The sequence below is a fragment of the Chenopodium quinoa genome, unplaced genomic scaffold (genome assembly GCF_001683475.1).
Source record: "Chenopodium quinoa cultivar QQ74 unplaced genomic scaffold, ASM168347v1, whole genome shotgun sequence".
NCBI classification, from domain to species: Eukaryota; Viridiplantae; Streptophyta; class Magnoliopsida; order Caryophyllales; family Amaranthaceae; genus Chenopodium; species Chenopodium quinoa.
Window position 1 is genome coordinate 362,475 of NW_018744828.1, and position 21,456 is coordinate 383,930.

Consider the following 21,456-nt stretch of genomic DNA (forward strand, 5'->3'; position numbering starts at 1 on the left):
GGAAACCTTTTTTTAATTGCATGCATTGGGAATCAGCAATATTTTTTGGAATAAGGTCAATAGGCTAGGTTTATTTACCCCTATATTAAAGACTACTCACCTCAATATTTAACATACGTATAGGGGAAAAAAAGAAGACATACTTTTAACTCAATATCCCACTTTGAATTTCTAGATTAATACTACACTAAGGTTTTAAATGTGTTGTTCTTGGATTTAAGTATTTTTAACATCCTTCACAATACCATTTTTTTTACTTGCAATTTTATTTCACCATACCAACATTTTGTTGACGTACTAATTATATAAAATGTTGACTTCAAAATATTACAAAATACAGAAAAATGTACATATCTAGCCACAATTAGAAAAAGAGTTACTAGTATATTTTGATGAAAAAATCAAGGGTAACTAGGATTATAATATTTTAATTAGGAGGTAAAATAATCTTTTTTGTAATTTAATTCATTTTAATTTCAACTCGGTATTAGAAACATTGAGCTAACCAAATGTGCAGTAGCTGCATTGAACAAAGAGCTCAAGAATACATAACAACGGGTCTCTAGTTATAATATTGTGTAGGTTTTATGTTATAATCCATCATTAGGAATTAAACACAACTAAAACTGTGTATCCCTTGTTATAATTTTATTGAATAGTTCTTGTAATATTGTATATCCTTTTATGAAGTGTACATGGTCATATAAATCGTTTAACATAAATATTTATTATACAAGATGCATTTTTTTTATATAAAAAAGACCACTAAACATATCACATAAAATCGAGTATGTAACCCCATATATAAATCTTATATAAGAATCATCCAGAAAATATTTATAATAAGAAGGAAACAACTTAATGACTAATGAAGGAGTATAAAATTTAATAAGTAATGTACATTTGCTTCTGTAAATTAAACAATTAAAGGTAATTATGCATGCTTGAACGTTTAGTGTTTATTTTCATCTTTCTATTATATATATTGTTAATAAATCCTATAATATTTTTTTTATAAAAGTAATCATTATTTTTGTCCTACGGAACATAAGGTCTGCTATGTAGAAAATCTTTTGTCAGATTCTTTTTTTTTTTTTTTGTGGCCAGAAATTTGCCCACTCTATCCACATTAATTAACATTTTTTAATTTCATAATTTATCAACTAAGTGTCCTCTCCATTTCTGCCATAGCAAAACAAAAAAACAAAATTAAAAAAAAAATTAATACAAAATCACAAATAAACATTTAAAATAAAATTACAAATCACCAACAGATATTCATGACACATGGTCCTTATATTACTGTGATTTGCTTAGCCTATTTTTTTTAATTTTCTTCCCCTATGATATAATATAGTTTGCGTGTTGGTTTTCATGTAATAATTGTTGTTCTTGTTTTTTTTTTGTTCCTAATTTCAGTAATATTTTTAGAGGTCATATGCAATGGTATGGTACTATATGTTGTACACATTCACATACAATCTTAACCCCATGACTAACTTATCCCTTTCCTTCCTAAAAACCCCCATTATCTTATCATCATGAACAACAATGATCAAACTGAAATCGAGCCTTAGTACCCCGACCATGATTTATTGGCTGATTGGGATCATATCTTTCTAAAAATAAAAGATATATGTGCACTATGTTGTATTTTGTTCCTTTTATGTTTCCCTTTGTGCTTGAACTTTAAGTTTGTTTTGTAAACAAGATCATTTCCGAATTTACGGAATCATAATAAATTTAAAGGAATCACACTATACGTGGGGTTTTGTTCGAGAGATATAATACAACAAACATAACTTCAACTGCTGTGATTATATGATAGCATAAAAAGCACATTAATTTCATTATGATTTGAAAACAAAGTACAGTACATAATCGAACTAATACATGAATGGATAGTAGTGCACTTATAATGCTAGTAGAGTGCATTTATAGCGCTAGTGGATAGCTACATTAGCATAAATGGTAGTGCACTTATAGTGGTGCACCAATAATGGTAATATTTTGCAACATTACATAATCGAATTCCTACATGAATGGATAATCCGTGGGTTCAATGTCTTCTGGTAACTCATCAGTATACGGGTGATTCCTAAACCTACCCTCCAGGATCAACGCATCCCTCCACTCCCAAGACTCATCGTTTTCTCGAATGTGACCACCGTGAGTGTCCCTTAAAAACTTAAGGGCATTTCGGAAAGTGCACTTGCGACATTCAGTTCTCCACGAACAATGGCGACAACTCTCGAATTCCAAAAAATTCTTATGCTTAACCATACACCCGAGATGAGGCCTACTGATGACCGTCTCAAGCTGACTCCAATCAATATCTTCTTTCTTGTTAATCCTTAGCCCTATAACACGTAACATCCTCTTGTTTACAGACTGGAATTTTAAAAGGTATCCAATTTCTAGTATCTTTGGCAAGATGTGATCCTCAAATATTTCGTCCCATTTGCCAAAGTCATATAACTCTACTTGTGGAGCTAAAACCCTTTTATGTGAATGCTCCATTGAAATAGTTTGAACTTAGTTGGTTGTACTTAAAATGTTGTAGTCATATTAGGTATCATAGGAATATATGTAGAGGAAAAATTAGGAGGGAAATGTGAAAGCTCTTACTGTTTTTTCCCTCCAAAAGTACTTAACAAGGGAAAAAAAACCATTGGGGAACCATTTACCTCGATATGTACAAAAAATAAAGACTATAAACTGGAATAAGATATCCCAATTCCTATTATTCACGTAGCTTTTACAATTACTTATAACCTACAATCCATGGGAGAATATTATCCAAACCACGACCATTTCGGTCAATGGGAGGTGATTTTTAGGGGGCATATATATCCGAAAATCAACGAGATTGAATATCTCTTGAAATTTTAGTCGTTAAACAAAGAATGGAAAGAAACTACTGGAAAACGGATCAACGAGAACAAAAACATCAACTAGAGCCAGTTTGAAAAATATTGTTGTAAGCCAGTTACAAAAGACTCATGTCAACACAACACATTTGAGGAAAGAGCGGGTGTGTAACATGTCAACATCAAGTCAGTTGGAGAAGACGCTGCTATGAACGTGGGAAACGCTATTTAAGACAAACTCATGGAGGCATAGGCGCAGGGCTTGGATATTGGTTTGGCATCCATTTGTAGTAATTTACATGATTTTAGTTCTTTTAATTGTAGTTGTTTAGAGTCCTTGTAACGTTTTGAAATATAATAACATAGTAATTTACATGATTTTAGTTCAGTATGATTGTTGTTATAACCATTGCTTAAACAAATACATTTAACATATTTAAATATTCAATTTACCGAATTATAATTGATATGTAACAATTTCACCCTGCAATGTCTGGGTAAATAAAACGCATCCCGCTCATAATTTATTTTACAGTATCAAAATATCATTTAAAATAGCAAAACAGAATAAATAAATTTACTTCAAATAGAACTAATAGAAGACGATTCAATAGAACAATACCAATAAAATTGTTAAGGATAACATCTTCAAGATCATTAACACAATTTTCTAAAAAAAGGATACAAAAGGCCAAAATGGAGAAAACACATACACTGGTAAACCATAAAAGGTCCAAATTTAATAAAACGATAAGAAGATTGCATGACTTCATAAACACAATCCAATGAAACCCTAGACACCCACAATCAAGTATTCATCCTCCACAGCCTCAATTTGGTTTGGTCCTCGATGTTGTTGCTGCAGCGCCAGAGTTTTCCTGTTGATTTTCAGAAGTTTTCCTTGTAATATCGATTTTTAATTGTTCTATTAGGATTTGCAATTCAACTTGCCTTTTTTCTACCTCTTTCCTTTGATGGCAAGCCTCAACATAACGCCCTTGAAGATATGACAGATAGTGTTGCAAACCGAGCAACTGCAACTCATAAGGAGATTTTGATGATGAAGCTCCATCTTTGTTATTCATTTTCGGTGATGAGGTAGGTTAGTGTTTTGAAAAGGAAATAGAAGGCGAAGGGGTGTATGGAGAATTGGAGGTTAATGGTTGAACAATTAGTTGAATAATTTGGGTTCTTTAAATAGACTATTAGGTTCTATTGTAGTCATCTACCCTAGTTTTGTAGGGAATAGTGAAAACCAAAGAACCACCCTTTTTAAAATAATAATTGGGAAAATAATAGAATTTTTTTTTTAATTTATATTATTTCATTTTGTTTGAAACAAGATAATTACCGATGAAGACGATTTTAAAAAAATAGAACAATAATTAATCGGTGAATGGCTAAGAAATCAAGTACATAAATATAACAACTCGGTACTTTCTTGGTTCATTGTCTCATACAACTTTTTCAATGGATCCGTCGCTACTTCGCATTTTTTTTACCAAAAAAAAAACTTGTGTTACTTCCATAACCCGAATCCGAGCCATGATTAGTAGTAGCCCCACACAACCACAGACCAAATTTAAGCAAAATAAAACTTTCCCTTTCGAAGGAGTCCGAAAAAAATCGCATTTCGTTGGAGATCGAAGAAAACTTATCCTTCGAAGGAGATAAACCCTTTCTTTCGAGAGTGACTTTACTATAACCTAAGACATAAAATCAAAAATTGAAAAAAAATTAAAGATTGAGGCTTAAAACCGGTGAAATCCGATGGAAGCCCCTTCACACTTCACATTGGAGGGTAAGGTTGTTGAAAGGTTAAATATATTATTAATTAAGAAACAATCCCTAGTGGAACGTATAGGACAAAATATGATTCCCACACCGGGAAAAAAAAAAAAAAAAAAAAAAAAAAAAAAAAAAAAACACTACAATTAATCCAACATGATTTATTAGTTGTACACATTGTTACTTTCTAAAGTTATTTACAAAATTTGAGGTTTCTCCAAAACCACAATCCTCAATTCTCATACACTCTCATTTTCGATCTCTTTTTTTTTTTTTTTCCTTTTATTCCTTTTTGTATTATTTTTTAAAACCAAGTAACCCTTTATTTAACCAAGTAACCCTTGACACAATAAGCAACCACTAAACAAATAACTCAGCGACACAGTGTGGCACGCCAAATATGGAATTTGGTGAAATATTTTAAACGCATCATGTTTTGTACCCTACCCAATAATTTCATTTTATTTTATACAATAACCAGACTAGCATTTCACTTTGTGTTGTTTTCTATCGCGTATAATATAATCCGTGCATTAACTAAGCTCATTGACTGATTTTTCTAAATAATGACTAACACATATAATACTAACGGGGTTAACTATATAACACTGAATGGATAACCCCTATAAAACTGATAAATTAAATTCGATAATATCTAGCCACACGGTGTCACCAAACACATATAAGAGTTACTTACCATAAATAATTTAACTTCCTATATATGAAACAACATTTTTTTACAGTAATACTAATATACTTCCTTTTTAGTACGAGTATTAATATAGTTGGGAATTAATCGTAAGTTGGAGCATTAAATGTTAATTTTTATGTCTACTCTCGCAAATATCTTTTCCTTTTTTGGTAATAAATTTTTTGGAATATCAATACGTAAAACACATATCAGGTGCATTGCACAAGTACACGTACTCTACTTTAAAAATTTAAAAAGACTACAACAATTTCAAATTAACAAACTTCTTTGTTCATAAAAATAAAATATTGACAAAGATTTATAATTGAGAAAAATCTATTGATTTAAAAAAACAAAAAAAAATCCCTTAACTCTAACATACTTCATAAAGCCCAAACCTTTATATTGGATAATTTTAATTGGCTCATAATAGGCAACAGCGTATTCGCTCTATCATGTAGGCCCATATATTTTAATACTACAACTGGTTCCATATATTAGAATAATTATATTTAGTGCAAATGTTAAGGCGTGCTGATACCCATGTCCCAGTTGGCAAGTAAGTGGTGATTGAGAAACTTGTACTTCTTGGTCCTGGTTTCGATTCCTCTATAACCAGTTTCGCTTTAGTTTTTTTTTTTAAAAAAAAAAAAAATTAAATACAACAACCTTGAATTATTGAAACAAAAAATAATAACATATTTTTGCATTGGATATACACCAAACTAATATAGACTGGCATAAGTAACAATCCAAACGTACCACTGGCTAACATCTTCGATTAGGAATTAGGATGTTTCTTGTCATCAGATAATTTTTTATGTGAACATATTCAAATAAACAAAAACACAAGTTAGTTGATAAATAGACAACAATGTACGATACATCCACTTGATCCTTTCGAATTGATAACAATACTTAATATATTCATCTATAAAACAAAGGATTGAATCCAAGATTACTATTAGTACGGTTTGAGCTACTCGGCTGTGATTGGTGGTGCATGGTGTTGAAATCTGAACTTGCCTCACCCCTTGCACTACCTTTCCCGTTCATGGATGCACCCACTTGACCATAATTAACGGGTCTAGTCTGACTTGATGTATATCCACTAGGTTGAAATGCACCACTAGCACCGGGACCAAAATTAGGGAAATAGTTCCCATTGTAAAATTGTGGTTGAAAACTGTAATACACTGATGTATCCACATAATTTCCATTCCCATTGATATTGCCACCATCAAGCTCTTCTGATCCAATTTCTTCATCGTCATCATAAACCTATAACAATACACAATTTTAAAAAGTTGGGTTAAAGCAAATTACTCAAAAATATTGTTACAACATAGACACTAGAAATAATAGTTATTTTTTTTTGTATTAAAAAAAAAAATTAACACAACATGAGACTTACGCTTTTCTTCTTCTTTTTACGACTCCGTTTTTCGGCTGGATGTTTATTTCTCTTCGTAGGAGCCCTTCCAGTGCCTTGTTTGTCAACCAGATTCTTAATTTGACCTTCACCCACAGGCTTTCAAGACGCCTTTGATTATTCTCCTTAGGCCTTATCCTACGCCGGCCAAAAACTCTATTCATGGATGGGTGACTCCAATCAAAACCATCCACTTCATCAGTACTACGAATACCAATAACATCTTCAAGAGCAGTACGAACTTTGTTAGTTGCTTCATAATACATTGAGAGTGTCTCATCATTGTGCATTGCTAACGTTGAAAGGTATTTGTGCCTCCTTTGAATTTCATCTTTCCGAGCTACGTTAGCTTAATCCTTAGGGTCGTAATAAGACACCTTTATGCCCTCGTAATCCCTAACGAGATCCTTCCTCCATCGATTCAAATTGTACTTCTCTGGGATGCACTCGATATCTTCAGTATGAATCACCTTGATAATGTGCCGGCACAAGATACCCCTAAACTCAAACAGCTTGCAACTGCAACTAAATTCGCCTTTTTCCTTATCAACGGAAACCTTAAACGTCCACCTCGTTGCTTTCCATACTAGTTTGGGGATCTTCTCGTCTGCATCATACAAATTCATTGACCCTATGTTACCTGTTTTAACTATATTGGTGTGCTTTAGCCCTATCACATCGTCCCTCACCTCCAAAAACTTCTCATTAGTGTAAGCCTTGCTAAACACCACCTCGGCTACTACAGTGTTGTCATAGAAAAATGGATTACGCTTTGTTTGGTAATTTAGGTCCTTTTCCGTTTCCACTAATCCACCACAATACGCATTAAATTGATTCATGAATTGCATCAACCCAGTATTCAAATTAACGTACACTTTTACACCACGGTTCGTGCTTTCACTACGTTGCGTTGATGACATGCCAGCCTAAAAGAGCCCACACCAATAGTCAGGCGCCCACCGATGCCTATTAGCATATGCGTCACCTAACTAAGTGTTCTTTTGTAACTTGTACTTTATAACCATTGCCTTCCATGCATCCTCAAACCCTTCAATGCTAAAATTATCGTGAACAACGTGATCCAAATCTGCCTCTATCTCCTTCCATCTCGGTAACTTACCCAAGTTCCTTGCAGCGTTTTGTTTAATGTGAAATAAACACAGCCTATGCGGCACATCTTGAAACACAGTTTCCACTGCCTTCCCTATAGCCTTACACTGGTCAGTCAATATTCCTTTAGGGGGTTGGCCCATAAATTCAACAAAGTGTCTAAATACCCATTCGAACAACTCGGAATCCTCATGACTGATTAAGGCAGCTGCAAAATGTATATTAGACCCATGATGATTGCAGCCTACAAATGGAGCAAATGGCATTTTGTACCTACAACATTAATTTAGAAGATAAATGATTTATGTTACACATAAATGATTCTGTAAAAAAAATAAATGATTCATCTTACAAATATATGATTCTGTAAAAAAAAATACATGATTAGATAAATGTTTCAGGTTAAAAATAAATGATTCTGTAAATAAAATATAATGTGTTTATGCAACGTCATTATACCTGTTACATAAGAATGTTGTATCAAACAAGACAATATCACCAAAATCTCGGTACATTGCACGACCCCTAGCATCAGCCCAAAAAACATTTAGAATTTTTCCTTCTTTATCTTGTTGAATAGCACTATAAAAATTAGGATCTTCTTCAGTCATCTTTGTAAAATGTTGTTCTACGGCAAGTGCATCCCCTTGAAATAAGATAAGTCGGCGTTGAACGTGCACTGCATTCATCATATCTTGCTTGGTGAACAACAATTTCGAATGTCCTCCTTTCTCAATAACGAACGAATTAAAGCTCTTACCCAAAGAGATCCCATTAGCATCGTTTAGTGCCATTCTCTCATAACTATCGTCTTCTATACCTCTATAGTTCACCATACACCTTGTACAATCCGGCAAAAGAGGATGATTGTGATCCAACACACATTGTGTGATTACAAACCATCCCCCTGACATTCTTCCATCAACATATACCTTACATTCTGTACAAGATTTCTTTTTTTTTTTTGCATTTATGCTCTACATTTTTGCTCCTATCTTTGACACTAAGCTTACAATCCATTCTAATACGGGACATCATATGGTACTTCGGCTCCTTTTCCCCAACACCTCTACGATTAACGTCTGCTACTTTGTACTCCTTCATCAATGTATCTATTCTAACATAAAATTCAAATCCTTTCTCATAAGCGTACTTATGGCAGCATTGGGCAAATTCTTCACCGGATTGAAATAACATCCCAACACCTGGGACAATGGCAGCAACAAGATTATTGTCATCGTCTACACTGCTATTAGTTTGGTTAACAGGAACATCATCACCTTTAGACGACGAACTAGCATTTTCCTCTGCTCTTCATTAAGATCAAGAATTATATTGTCGTCATTCTCAACGCCTTGGTTCATCTCATCCAACACATCGTGTTCAATGTTTACAGCTTCACCAGATAATTGGGCTCGCTTTCCATTTACTGAAACAATACGCAATACAATTACATAATAAACAATTTGATACTAGAAAATTACAAATGACACATACATTAACAAAGTAATACTGTAAATTTAAAAATGTTATATAATATATTAGAACAGGGGATGTGAAATTTTAAGTAATTATATAACTTTTAACGAACTCCTGAAAGAGCCATCACAAGTTGGAATTGAAAGACAAACATTCGATCTATCACAATCCCGAAAGAATCATGAGCTCGACTGCAAATAACTTAATTGGACATTAAACATCAAGTCGTTATAACCGTCTAAAATTACAATGATAATGGAAATATAACCCTTCACAATAAAGGGGAAGTCAACAATTAATGGGGAAAATATCGGATTCTTCAATTATTAACAACGAAATCAGATTGCAGAAGTGGGGAAGAATTGATATTATACTTACATTAGTATAGATGTTGAATACTATGTAGAAAATTATTTGCATGCTAACTTGCTAGCTATGTCGATGACAACAATAAAATAGATTGAAGGACAACGATGACGAAATTAAGTGGGATCCATAATCACTTTGGCGCTCTCTCACAATATTCCCGCCTTAGAACAACAAAATACCGCCAATAGCCCAGACAAACTACCGCTCAGTTTTCCCTCCCATTATTTTGCCTTCCCTCTTCTTTTGTGTAGGTACAACTGAGTTGTCAATAATTTATTGGTAGTGTGTAAAATGCTCTTACACACCGAGTGTGAATGTAGAGTTTTCGGTTTTAAGGGATGGAGAGTACTCTCATATATGAGTACAATATACTCCCTCTGTTTTTAAATACTTGCTCCATTTCCTTTTTTGGAAAGCTTTTACAACATTTAATTCACTTATCACATGGACCTAATATAATACTCTCTCTCCTCCTATTCTTCCACTACTTTTGCCTTTTACAATTTTTTATTTACTCAACTACCCCACTACCTCCATATTTTATTACTTTTTTCAAATTCTCCTAAAACCCTGCACATGGAGAAATGGAACAAGTATTTAAAAACGGATAGAGTAATTATTCCTTATCAAATATCCCGGGGTGCTCGTAAGCAGAATCTTAGAGCAAGTTTAGCCCCAAGTCTTAAGACTTGGGGTGACATCATCATTTTAGGTATTAAGACTTATGCTTAAGACTTTTTCCATTTTTCTTCAAAAATCTCAAGCAAGTCTCAAATTGAGTCTTGAAATTTCAAGACTCAACTTAAAACTTGAGATTGGGACCCACTACTCCCACCTTACTTTTATTTTTATTATCCTTTTTTTTCCTTACATTTTTCAACATATAATATGTCAAATATTTAAGTCTTAGGGCTAAAGTGATAAATTTTCGTAAGTCTTAATGAGTCTTAACAAGAATTTGATAACATTATTTTCAATGAGGACCACAAAAAATGATGTCACATCCAAGTCTTAAGACTTTGGACTAAAATTGCTCTAAATACTCCGTAATAGACTAATAACTAATTGTGTGGGTGTGGATTTCAAAAAAAATAAAAAAATAAAAATTAATTCAAACACTTGCATTCATTTTGAAATGAGAGAAGCAAAGACTGACCATCCCCTCCAGCCTTCCGCTCTCCGCTCTCGTAAAAGAACAAAAATTGACTCGTGAAATGTGATGACCAATCAAAACCCAGGAATATGACGAAAGCAGTTATAAATTCTCCACGTGGTCAAATCTGACAACCTCCACCTTCAATCCAGAGTATCTCAACCGTCAGATTATCTTCTACATCAAATATTTTGAAAAAAAAAGAAAATAGCGGGAGAATATAACTCATTTCTCTGTTCAAAAAATTTCAAATTCATAAACTTTTTACTCGTACTTCTTTTTCTTTTTTTATTTTTTTATTTTTTTATAAAATAAAAACCCTTCAAATTCAAGATTCAAACTTTTACAAATTTAAATCCAGAATTCGCAGTTTTTGTTCCTCAAATTTACAATGATCGTTAATACCCACTTCAAATTACTTCTTTAAATTTCAAGAATTTCGTTTTTTTAGTCAAGTTTATGGAAAAAGATATGGATTTTCATGGGTTGAAGAGGAAAGAACTTCAATCATTGTGCAAGGAACATGGAATTCCAGCAAATTTGAAGAATGTTGAAATGGCTGACCGTCTTTCTGCACTTCTTAAGGTAAATTTCATCACTTTTTTGAAATTTTATTTCTTGAATTTTTATTTTTTCTGAATGTGTAATATGTTAAATTTGCTGATTTTGATTGTTTTAATGATTATTTTTTTTCGAATTTTCATGGGATTTTTGGGGTTTTTTGGGGGTTTGTAATTTTGTTTATTGAACTGAAATTTGAATGATTTTGGTGGGGTTTTTGAGTACAGGAGGAAAAACCCACAAAAAGGGGGAGGTCTTGCTTAAAGAATTTGAGTGTTATTGACGAAGTTGATGAGGAATTGGCTGATAGTAAAGAACCAAAGAAGGTAAAATTTAGTCCTCAGAATGAAACATTTGTTTTTGAGAAAACTGATCCTAGAGAACTGAGATTATTGGCTAGGAAGAGGAGGGTTTTTCAAAAACCCGAAATCGAGGAAAACCCGGGTTCAGTAGTTGGGAATGTGAGTGAATTGGGAAATGTTGATGATGTGGAGAAACCTGTTGGAAGGAATTTGAGGAGGAGGTCTGTTGTGGGTAAGCCTGATGCAGTTTTAGAACCTGAAGTTGTGGAGAAACCTGTTGGAAGGGTTTCAAGGAGGCGGCCTGTTGTGGTGAAACCTGACTTGGTGTTAGATGCCGGAGTTGTTGATGGTAATGTGGAGAAACCGGTTGGAAGGGTTTCGAGGAGTAAGTCTGTTGTGGTGAAATCTGATGTGGTTTTAGACACTGGAACTGTTGATGATAATGTTGAGAAACCGGTTGGAAAGGTTTTGAGGAAAAAGTCTGTTGTGCCGAAACCTGATGTGGTTTTAGATACTGGAACTGTTGATGATAATGTGGGGAAACCAGTTGGAAGGGTTTCGAGGAGAAAGTCTGTTGTGGTGAAACCTGATATGGTTTTAGACATTGGAACTGTTAATGATAATGTGGAGAAGCCGGTTGGAAGGGTTTCGAGGAGAAAGACTGTTGTGGTGAAACCTGATGTGGTTTTAGACACTGGAACTTTTGATGATAATGTTGGGAAACCTGTTGAAAGGATTTCGAGGAGAAAGTCTGTTGCGGTGAAGCCTGCTGCAGTAGTTGATGACGGGAACAATTTGGTTGAGAGAGGTCAGGCAAGGAGGTCAGTGAGACAAGTGCAGAAGGTTGAGACTAAAGGTCGGAAAACAGCTTTGAAGGAGCAGAAGAATGCTGAAGTATTGGAACAAGCTGTTGCTGAGAATGTGCAACAAAAGTCTCCTGAGATGGTGGCAGATGTCAAGAAAGGCCAGAGGGTAAGGAAGCCAACTGCGACTTTAAAGGCAAAGGGTGACACGGAAGGACTAGTTATGGATACAATCAAAGAAAATGTTGAGAATGATAAGAATTCAGAAATTAGAGGTTTGAAGCGGAAAGGTTTGAGAAGAAAGAACGATAATGTTGATAAGGATGTTGGTTATAAAGAAATTAAAGTGGTGAGGAGATCACGTAGGCAAGCTGGAATGTCCAAGGTTGATTCTTCAACTAGTGGCCTAATGGTAGAAGATGAAAAAGTGAATGAAGTGGAAGCTCAATATACAAATGAATCTGAAGCAACAGGCTGCAGCGCGCCTGCTACTGATGGGACTGATTATGTCCAACACGAGGAGACTATGCCAGGGAATTACGCTCATGTACAAAGCCTTTCAGAAAATAGGGAGCCAACTATAGATGGTAATTATGGCTTTCATCAACTTTTAATTAATGTCAATCAGATTGTAATTTATGATGCTAAAAAAATCTTTAGCAAATTGAACATCATGCTTACTTTTATTTTGCATATGAAATTCTTACATCTTTGTTCAAGCAATATAAGACTATGATAACTTCAACGGCAGCATGTGTAGAATTTTGTTTAGAGACTTGATCACTGTAAAGCATTTGATATGGTTTTAGACTTGCCCATCAATTATCATCTATTCTTCTTATCAGTTATTCTGTTAACTCCAGTAAATGGATGTAAATGGATGTTTATATATTAGCGTTATTGTATGTAAATGGACATTTCTATCTAGTAGCGTAATTGAATGTAAATGGTATGTTTATACATGTAAAAATATTGCATATTTCAGGATGTGAACCTATAACAAATGAAATAGTGAAAATTGTGCTTGTAATATTATGATAATCTGAACAGTGTATTGCTTGTTAATATTTTTCTTGTTTGTTTCTTAACATCTTATGTGCTGTTCTAGAGTTACGTCATGCAACTGGTAACACCACTTCTGCAGAGAAGAAAGCAGAAAATTCCGAGGAAACTACTGGATTTTCTCCCAATAGATCAGAAAAGCTGTATGTTAAAAATAATATAATGCAGTTAGAGGACTGCCCAGAAGACACAGACATCATAGACAAGGTCCATGAAGATGTAGCAAACAACGAAAGTTCAATGTTTCTAAATAGTGGCAAAGGCAGAGTTAAAAGTCGAAAGTTAGAGGACTGCCCAGAAGAAACATACATCATAGACAAGGCCCTTGAAAATGCAGTAGCAGCTGATCAGATTCCTGCAATCGATGAAAGTTCAATGTTGCAAAACTTTGATGAAGGTGGAGTTGAAAGTTCAAAGATAGAGGACTTCGCAGAAGAAACATACATCGTAGACAAGGCCCTTGAAAATGCAGTAGCAGCTGATCAGATTCCTGCAAATGATGAAAGTCCAATGTTGCAAAACTGTGGTGAAGGTGGAGTTGAAAGTTCCAAGACAGAGGATATCCCTGAAGAAACATACATCATCGATAAGGCCCTTGAAAATGTAGTAGCAGCTGATCAGACTCCTGCAAATGATGAAAGTCCAATGTTGGCAAACAGTGGCGAAGATGGAGTTGTAAGTTCAAAGTTAGATGACTGTCCAGAAGAGACCAACATCATGGACAAGGCCCTTGGAAATGCAGTAGCAGCAGATCAGACTCCTGCAAACAATGAAAATTCAATATTGCAAGATAGCGGCGGTAATGGAATTAAAAGTTCTATGCAAGCTGACAAAGTGAAGGAAAATTCTTTAAATATGATTTCTGTAGTTGACAATAACTCTTATGAAGAAATTGCATCTACAAAACCTAGCAATCTTAAAAGGCAGCTTAGTGGTAAGCTTGGCACACTTAATGCTTTCATTTGACTTGTTTAAAATCAAGACTTTATACATTGAACACTCATATGTTTATTTTTTACATTGATGTGCTGGTGTAGGTGAACCTGATTGTCACATTGCTGTGGAGCCTAGTTTTCCAAGAGGTAGTGGAGGCAGTGATACTGATGGGGTGCAACTCTCGAGCCCCTTTGGTGAATTAGAAGCTGGAAGGGACAGTAAAATTTTAGAAAGTAGTGATGGACTTGAATGTTTTAATCAGAATAGAAATGAGCATTTCATTGAACAGGAAAACGCGTGTGTAGAGTCGCCACCTGAGATTGAAAATGCAGTAGAAGAAGAAATGGTTGAGCATGCAGCACCGATTCTGGAGGAACAAGAAAATGAGTGTGAACACAGTGAAGAGTCCGCGTCTGAGAAAGAAAATGCAGTAGAAGATGAAGTGGTTGATCGTGCTGCAGTGATTCTGAAGGAGCAGGGAAATGAGTGTGAAGAGTCTCCATCTGAGAATGAAATTGCAGTAGAAGATAAAGTGGTAGACAATGCTGCAGTGATTTTGAAGGAACAGGAACCCGAGCTTGAAGAGTCCCCATCTCAGAATGAAAGTGCAGTAGATGAAATGGTTGACTGTGCCACTGTGATTCTGAAGGAATCAGATGTTCAACCAACAGTGCAAGAGGAAGCTGCTAGTTTATGGAGTTCTTGTGACACGATTGCCACTAATGTTGAACAGGTGCCTGATATTTATTTTGACCAGCAGCAATCTTACCATCTTATGTCAGAAGAAGAGGTAGTATTCGGTCCAGAAGCTGACTTGGAAGCCAATGCCCAGTCTCCCAATGTCATGGAAGGGCTGACACTTTCTTCAAATGCATCAGCTGCAACGCTCAACAAAGGTATGGAAGAAGGCCAAGCTACTACAATAGTCATGCCATTGTGGAACCGGGGGATAGATTGCAGTAGCAGTGATGCTGAAGATTCTCATTTGAATCATTCATTAAAAAAGAATGACAGTGAGGCTAGGACAAAGTCATCTTCGACTATGAACATTTCTTCATTGTACCTGCTATCACAAGTTGATGGTATGCCCATTCTTAGTTAAATATCACTTTTTACATGTTAAATCATGTGTTGAAGGTAGCTGTTTTCATGCTTTACAGGTGGCGTCGGAGATTTTTCTAGTTCAATGAAAAAGGGAGAAGAGAGCTGCAATGAGACATCAAGAGGCGTTATTGGTTGTTTAGAAAACAGCATTAAGGCGAACAACTTAGCTAAAGAAGACAAGGCTGTATTTGTTGAACAAGTAGATGAGATGAAAATTGGGTTAGAAGCTGTTAAGGATGACTATGTGACCAACCCCAATGATAGCAAGGAACTGACGTCTGAGATGGCTGTTAGTGCTACAAAACAGGATACTATTGTTTTGTACGATGGAGAAGAAACTCCTGTTTCTATCCATGAGAGGAAGCGGTTTCAGGTAGCACATGAAGGAAACTTATGCTCAGATGCTTTTGGCAGCATCAGTAATAATGCATCTGAATGCATATCAGTATCTGACAAAACCAAGTGCTTAAAACAAAGTTCTGTGGATGCTGCTGAAGGCAGGGACACTGGTGATGGGAAAATCAAGAATAGCAGTGTAAATCCTTTGAATGTAGAGGATAGAGAAAGAGAAATGTCCGAGACATCATGTACCAGAAATGTTGTATCATGCTTTGATGTTGGAAGTGTCTTCACTGAGGTGTCTGAGCAGTGTGAGCACAACCCAGAAGTTGATACAGTTGCCGTTGTTGACGAGCATGAATTTCACTTGAAACATGATGATAAAAGTGCTGTTTTGAATAGTACCCCACAGAAGGATATTCTATTCCGATTGGAAAAGCTATGTGATAATTATTTTTTTCCATTAAGTGAGAATTCTCGAACTCTTGATTTATGTATCTACTTTTTCCATTTGTTGAATAATCTTTTGTTTCTGACTAGTGCCTGTCTTCATTCTGCGCAGGTGACCTCACCAGTCCTTCAGGTTCAAGGGCAGTAGAGACACCAAGCAGGGATTTAACATGCTTTACTAATGACAGGAACGTTGATGTAGATGAGTATGACAAGTACTCATCTGCTAAACAAAAAGAAGGGGCCAACTTTTCAAATGAGCCTAAGTTACAGCACTTGTTTTCTGGACATTATTCAGACACTGTCACCAAGGATACATGCAGCAAGGACCAGGAGTCTGAGTGTGCTGCTTGGAATACAGAAGATTTGCTTGCTTTGGGCGGTGAAGTAGAAGAACCAGTATCTGACCCAACCAAGGATTTAGAGCTTATTGCTGTTGAGGATGCCGAAGACAAAGATGATGTTGATGTTATTCTCCATGGGTATAACAACGGTGCAGTAGAATATACTGTATCTGACCCAACCAAAGATTTGGAGCTTATGGTTGCTAAGGATGCTGAAAACACAGATGATGATATTAATTTTCATGGAGATACCAATGGTGAGCCTGCAGAGACGTCAAATAATGAAATTGCAACAGTTGGCGGTGACTTGAAAAGTAGCAGCAATGAAATATCTGAGAATAGTCTGGTTAAAGAGATGGCTGATCCTGTGAGTGCGCTCCAACTAAGAGACAATAAATCAAGTGCTGATTTGAAAATTAACCATTTCAGTAGTCCGGCAAAGCCAATGAAAATTCAAACACCTGAAGTTTTGCTTGCCCAAAATTCCAGCCATTTTGCAACACAAGAGAAATCCAACCTCAAACTCAATGTTGACAAGTATACTGCTCAAACATGTGAGAAGATTGGGTCTCTATAGTATATTTGAAGTACCTGTGGAATGAGTTTACATGTTTGCCGTGTTATGTCATTGTGAACATAATGCTGTATAATATATGACTGATCATTGACCCTTTTTTTTTTTTTTTCAGCCAATTCCTTAGGTTCAGTTGAAAAGGAAGAAACAGGATGTACTAAGGAAGCAGAAGATTTGAGCATATGTGGAAATGAGACTCCGGGAACTACTATTTACGAAAAGCTTGATGAAGCTCTTGAACAAGAATTTTGCCTACAAAGTAATTGGCAGCATACTTTTTCTTGAACTTTTGACCTTATTATCTTCATTTAAGAAGGCTCTAACTTATTTTCTGAAATTTTCCTTTAATCTATGTAGCTATGTCTGTTGGTTCAATCAAGAAGAATTTTGAGTATTTTTCTCAAGCATTAGGATCTTTTGAGGGATCAGCAAAAGAATGTAAAAACATCCGTGAAAAGGAAAGTTTGAAAAGTAACAATGAAACTGATTTTGTTGAAGCTGTAGAAAGAGGAATTGCCATGCAAAACAGTTTGGACATGTCAGAGAAAGGCAAAAGTGATGTTGGGGAAGAAATGATGGAGGTTTGCTCAATGGTTGAGCTCAACCCAGTACACAATGTTGGGAATGGGGAGGATGCAAGAAGTAGTAACGGATATCTTGAAATGGCTGAAAAAAGTCATAGCCCAAAGAGAAAGTTTGAGACTTTTTCACTGACGGATGCAGCTTCAGTGTTGGACAATGATGCAGGAACAATAGCAGTATCTTGCACTCCTCTTAACAAAACGAGTACCTGTCATTCTTCTGATGCTTATGCGGCAACAAGTAAAACTGCATCATACTCTTTGCAATCATCACAGAACAAATGCAACAACTCTCTTCAAAATGGTCAGTCTTTGAAGGCAGCTGCTTCTTTTGCTCAATGTTTTATAGAATGATACGACACATGTCAAACTAACAATCTTACACTGAACTTTTGAGCAGTCTTCAATATTCTAGACATTCTTATAATAACAGTTCTTATTGCAGCTTGTGTTAATGATATGGAAGAATTGCATTCAGGTGAAACCATGCTTTGTAAAGATGATCAAGATAATACATGTCAATTACATTCAGGTGATACCGTGCTTTGTAAAGATGATCAAGATACTACAGGTCAGTTGCATTCAGCTTTTCTCTATATAATACGATCATTCAGCTCTTCTTGTCTTTTGTCTCATGCTCTTATTCAACATACACAGTAAATTCAAGTGACATGATGAAGACTGATGCAGAGAATTCAGATGTCTTGCCGCCCGAATTGGCAACGCCTGCTAAACTATCATCACTAGCTTCGACTACTGAGATGCATAATGGGCCAAAAAGCATAGCTGGAAAAGATCTGGGTGAATATGTTAGTACAACAGAAGAGTTGCAAGGTTTGATCAGCTGTCCATTTTCAGTTGTCAATTTTGTTTGCATGAGTTCTGTATATAAGTTGCTTTCAAAAGGCTTAGTGCAGCAACAGAAAAGGAAGGAGCGAGGGGGGTGGATTGAGAAATCAAAATGAAGTACTACCAAATAAAATGTATTCTCTGGCAGGCTTTATGATAATTGGTGTATTCATGGTGCAGGAAGTTGCTTGTTTGGACAAGAAATTATTAATCAAGAGCATGTGGATCATGTAGCGTTGGAGGTGTCTATCAATTCAGAAAGCTCGCCTTGTGGCATCTATTTGACAAATTCTGATCCAGAGCACAATGTCCATAGAGAAAATATTAGTCCAGGTAACCTTAAAAGCCTCAACAATTCTCCTTTCCACAACTTGTTAAAACTGTTGACTTCAAAAATGCCTAGACTTAAATTTACACTTTCAGTGGTTCTAATTTTGACTGTTACTGCAGCTCAAGAACTGGATTCTGCAAAATTTACAGAAGTTAGAGTTGCTCTAGATGATAGATGTTAGTCCCTTGTAATTATCATTTTAGTCATGTGATACCAATATGCCAACTTATGAACGTAATATATGGATGTTATAAGTTATCATCTATATAATTATTTTGGTGTAATTTTCTCTAATTTTTCTCAACTGTTTGTCACATTGAAACAGGTTGCTCAGCGGATAGAGAGGCTAACATAAGCTCCCTTACACCGCCAATGATTAACACAACAAATTCAGCATCTCTGATTGCTAGGCATGAAGTCCTTGAAGGCACCAGCAACCAAAAGTTTGTCAATGCTTATAATGTACATGAGATGGCACAGGAAGTTCCGAGTACTTTTACACTGCTCAATCAAGAAAATGATGAGGGGTACAGTAGAGGAAATTCTGACCCAAATTTAGAAGGTAAAGATCAACCTCAGGAACAATTTTATTAAAAGGATGTAAATTACTTGCAATCACGAGTCACATTTCTAAAAAAATCCAAAGACTCAAACACTCATAACTTACGCAGAGGCTTTATAACAATGTGGGATACATTTATTTACTTATTTGAATTCATTCTTTTGTATGATGCAGAAACTGAAGGTATGATGTCCAGAAATGAATCATTTGTGTTCACTGATACAGAAATTGTTATGTTCTGGGATGAGATAGAAAAAGAAGAGGCCAGCAAGCTGCAAACAGAAGTTTCAGATGTCACATTCTCTGTGAACGAGTACGACTCTGCAATTGTAGAAAAACATCAGCCTGCTGTTGGAGTTGACAGTGATCCTGGTGAACAGAAACTTCAGGAAGTTGACGAGAGAGAAGAAAGGGGTGACAGTGCTGATCAAGTTGGTGATAAGCAGAACTGCATAAATGCCCAGGAAAACGAGAATTCTATGATCAGGAGAAAGAACACCCGAAGCATACTGATACATGGAACTCCCAGAAAGCTGCCCCCTTTCATGCATGACATGAAGGAGAATGCAGCAGCTCCCAAAAGGCTTCAAATGGTTGGTGCAACAGCTGTAAAACCCCGAAGGAAGGCGTTGGGAGATGTCAGGAAGTAGTTTCAGATTTCCTGCATGCTATCAGGGTTTTTAGAGTGTGGCATGTGGAGGATGGTAACTTAGCAAGTTAACAACATATACACAACCTGTTTGGATTGGACTTTTGCATCTCTCATGCATATAAACTAGTTTGTAAATTGAAGTTATGTTAGTCATTTGATGAAGCATTACTTGTGAATGCAATTGCTTTGTAATCGTTTGGAATGGGATGAAGAACATACTGGTCATATCATCCTATGTTAAAACTTGTTGCTGAATAGTGGTTTCTAGGTTGTAATTTTTGTTTGCAGATTTGTAGATTAACAAATTTCGAATTTGAACTTGCGACTTCAGTTTTTTTTTTTCTTTATTAAATGTGTATGATTTTCGCATCAAAGCATATTATTAAAAGGAAAGTGCTATACATAGCCTTTAGGGCTACATATAAGCATTAAATTTATACTTAAAATCGTAAAAAGTTAAGAATTATCAAATTATAAACACTAATTACATTGATTTACGCGTGTTTTTGTCGTGAATTCCTAATTTTATATGATTTCCAAGAATGTATGTAATGCTTATATATATCCCTTAGGGGCTTAGGGCTACATATAGCATTACCCTTATTAAAATATGGTAATTGATACTTGGACAGTTGATTATATTTCTGGTTAGGAAGATTCATCATTTTGAATTATTAAATGCATGATTAATCAATCACTTAGCATTAACCACTTCAGCAAAAATTTAATTACCAAAATGTATGTTGAGGACACAGAACACAGCAAGTTAAGCTGAATATCTGATATCTTGTCCATCTGTCCTAAAACAGATTACTGACAAAATCTTAATACATTGAATTCATATAAATTGATAGTACCTTACCAGTTTCTTGGTAGTTGAGAAAACAATATATCCTTCAATGCTGACTTTATACACTACTAGACTTGGACAATGTCTTAAATTGATAAAGATAACTTTTAAAGCAGTAGTTGCCGCGCCAATTTGCATCAAGTAATCGATTCCGTCCGGAAACAATAGCCATTTTATTAGTCGTTTTCACTTTGACTTTGACACTAATCACAAGTTTCACTTCGACCAAAAATTCACTATAGTATACTATTGGATCTGACTCGA

At 35.3% G+C, this 21,456-nt stretch overlaps 2 protein-coding genes across 4 annotated transcripts; one reads left to right on the forward strand and one right to left on the reverse strand.

The window, feature by feature from the left end:
* Nucleotides 1–7,131: 7,131 nt before the first annotated feature.
* Nucleotides 7,132–9,317, reverse strand: LOC110704230 (protein FAR1-RELATED SEQUENCE 5-like). Its single transcript, XM_021882018.1, has 5 exons — nucleotides 9,286–9,317; nucleotides 8,905–9,203; nucleotides 8,351–8,798; nucleotides 7,804–8,164; nucleotides 7,132–7,707 (listed from the first exon to the last, which is right to left on the reverse strand). Exons 1-5 carry the CDS (start codon nucleotides 9,315–9,317, stop codon nucleotides 7,132–7,134), a joined length of 1,716 nt encoding a protein of 571 aa, XP_021737710.1.
* A 1,106-nt stretch (nucleotides 9,318–10,423) lies between these two features.
* Nucleotides 10,424–20,784, forward strand: LOC110704255. Of its 3 annotated transcripts, none has more exons than XM_021882050.1 (14): nucleotides 10,424–11,477; nucleotides 11,681–13,145; nucleotides 13,667–14,554; nucleotides 14,658–15,638; nucleotides 15,717–16,466; nucleotides 16,562–17,347; nucleotides 17,483–17,626; nucleotides 17,725–18,252; nucleotides 18,427–18,519; nucleotides 18,606–18,782; nucleotides 18,978–19,130; nucleotides 19,248–19,304; nucleotides 19,454–19,690; nucleotides 19,865–20,784. In XM_021882050.1, exons 1-14 carry the CDS (start codon nucleotides 11,352–11,354, stop codon nucleotides 20,338–20,340), a joined length of 6,861 nt encoding a protein of 2,286 aa, XP_021737742.1. In that variant the 5' UTR covers nucleotides 10,424–11,351; the 3' UTR covers nucleotides 20,341–20,784. The 3 variants fall into 3 exon arrangements, with proteins under 3 accessions (XP_021737742.1, XP_021737741.1, XP_021737743.1); XM_021882049.1 differs by having other exon boundaries at nucleotides 18,394–18,519; nucleotides 19,865–20,783; XM_021882051.1 differs by lacking the exon at nucleotides 19,248–19,304 and having other exon boundaries at nucleotides 18,394–18,519; nucleotides 19,865–20,783.
* The last annotated feature ends 672 nt before the right edge of the window (nucleotides 20,785–21,456 follow it).

Coding starts and splice junctions, on each gene's coding strand:
- LOC110704230 (XM_021882018.1), bottom strand. CDS start 9,317: ATGGAAAGCGAGCCCAATTATCTGGTGAAGCT. Junction 9,204..9,285: donor CCCAATTATCTGGTGAAGCT/GTAAACATTGAA, acceptor ATCTTAATGAAG/AGCAGAGGAAAATGCTAGTT. Junction 8,799..8,904: donor GTCCCGTATTAGAATGGATT/GTAAGCTTAGTG, acceptor GAAGAATGTCAG/GGGGATGGTTTGTAATCACA.
- LOC110704255 (XM_021882049.1), top strand. CDS start 11,352: ATGGAAAAAGATATGGATTTTCATGGGTTGAAGAGGAAAGAACTTCAA. Junction 11,478..11,680: donor GTCTTTCTGCACTTCTTAAG/GTAAATTTCATC, acceptor TTTTGAGTACAG/GAGGAAAAACCCACAAAAAG. Junction 13,146..13,666: donor TAGGGAGCCAACTATAGATG/GTAATTATGGCT, acceptor GTGCTGTTCTAG/AGTTACGTCATGCAACTGGT.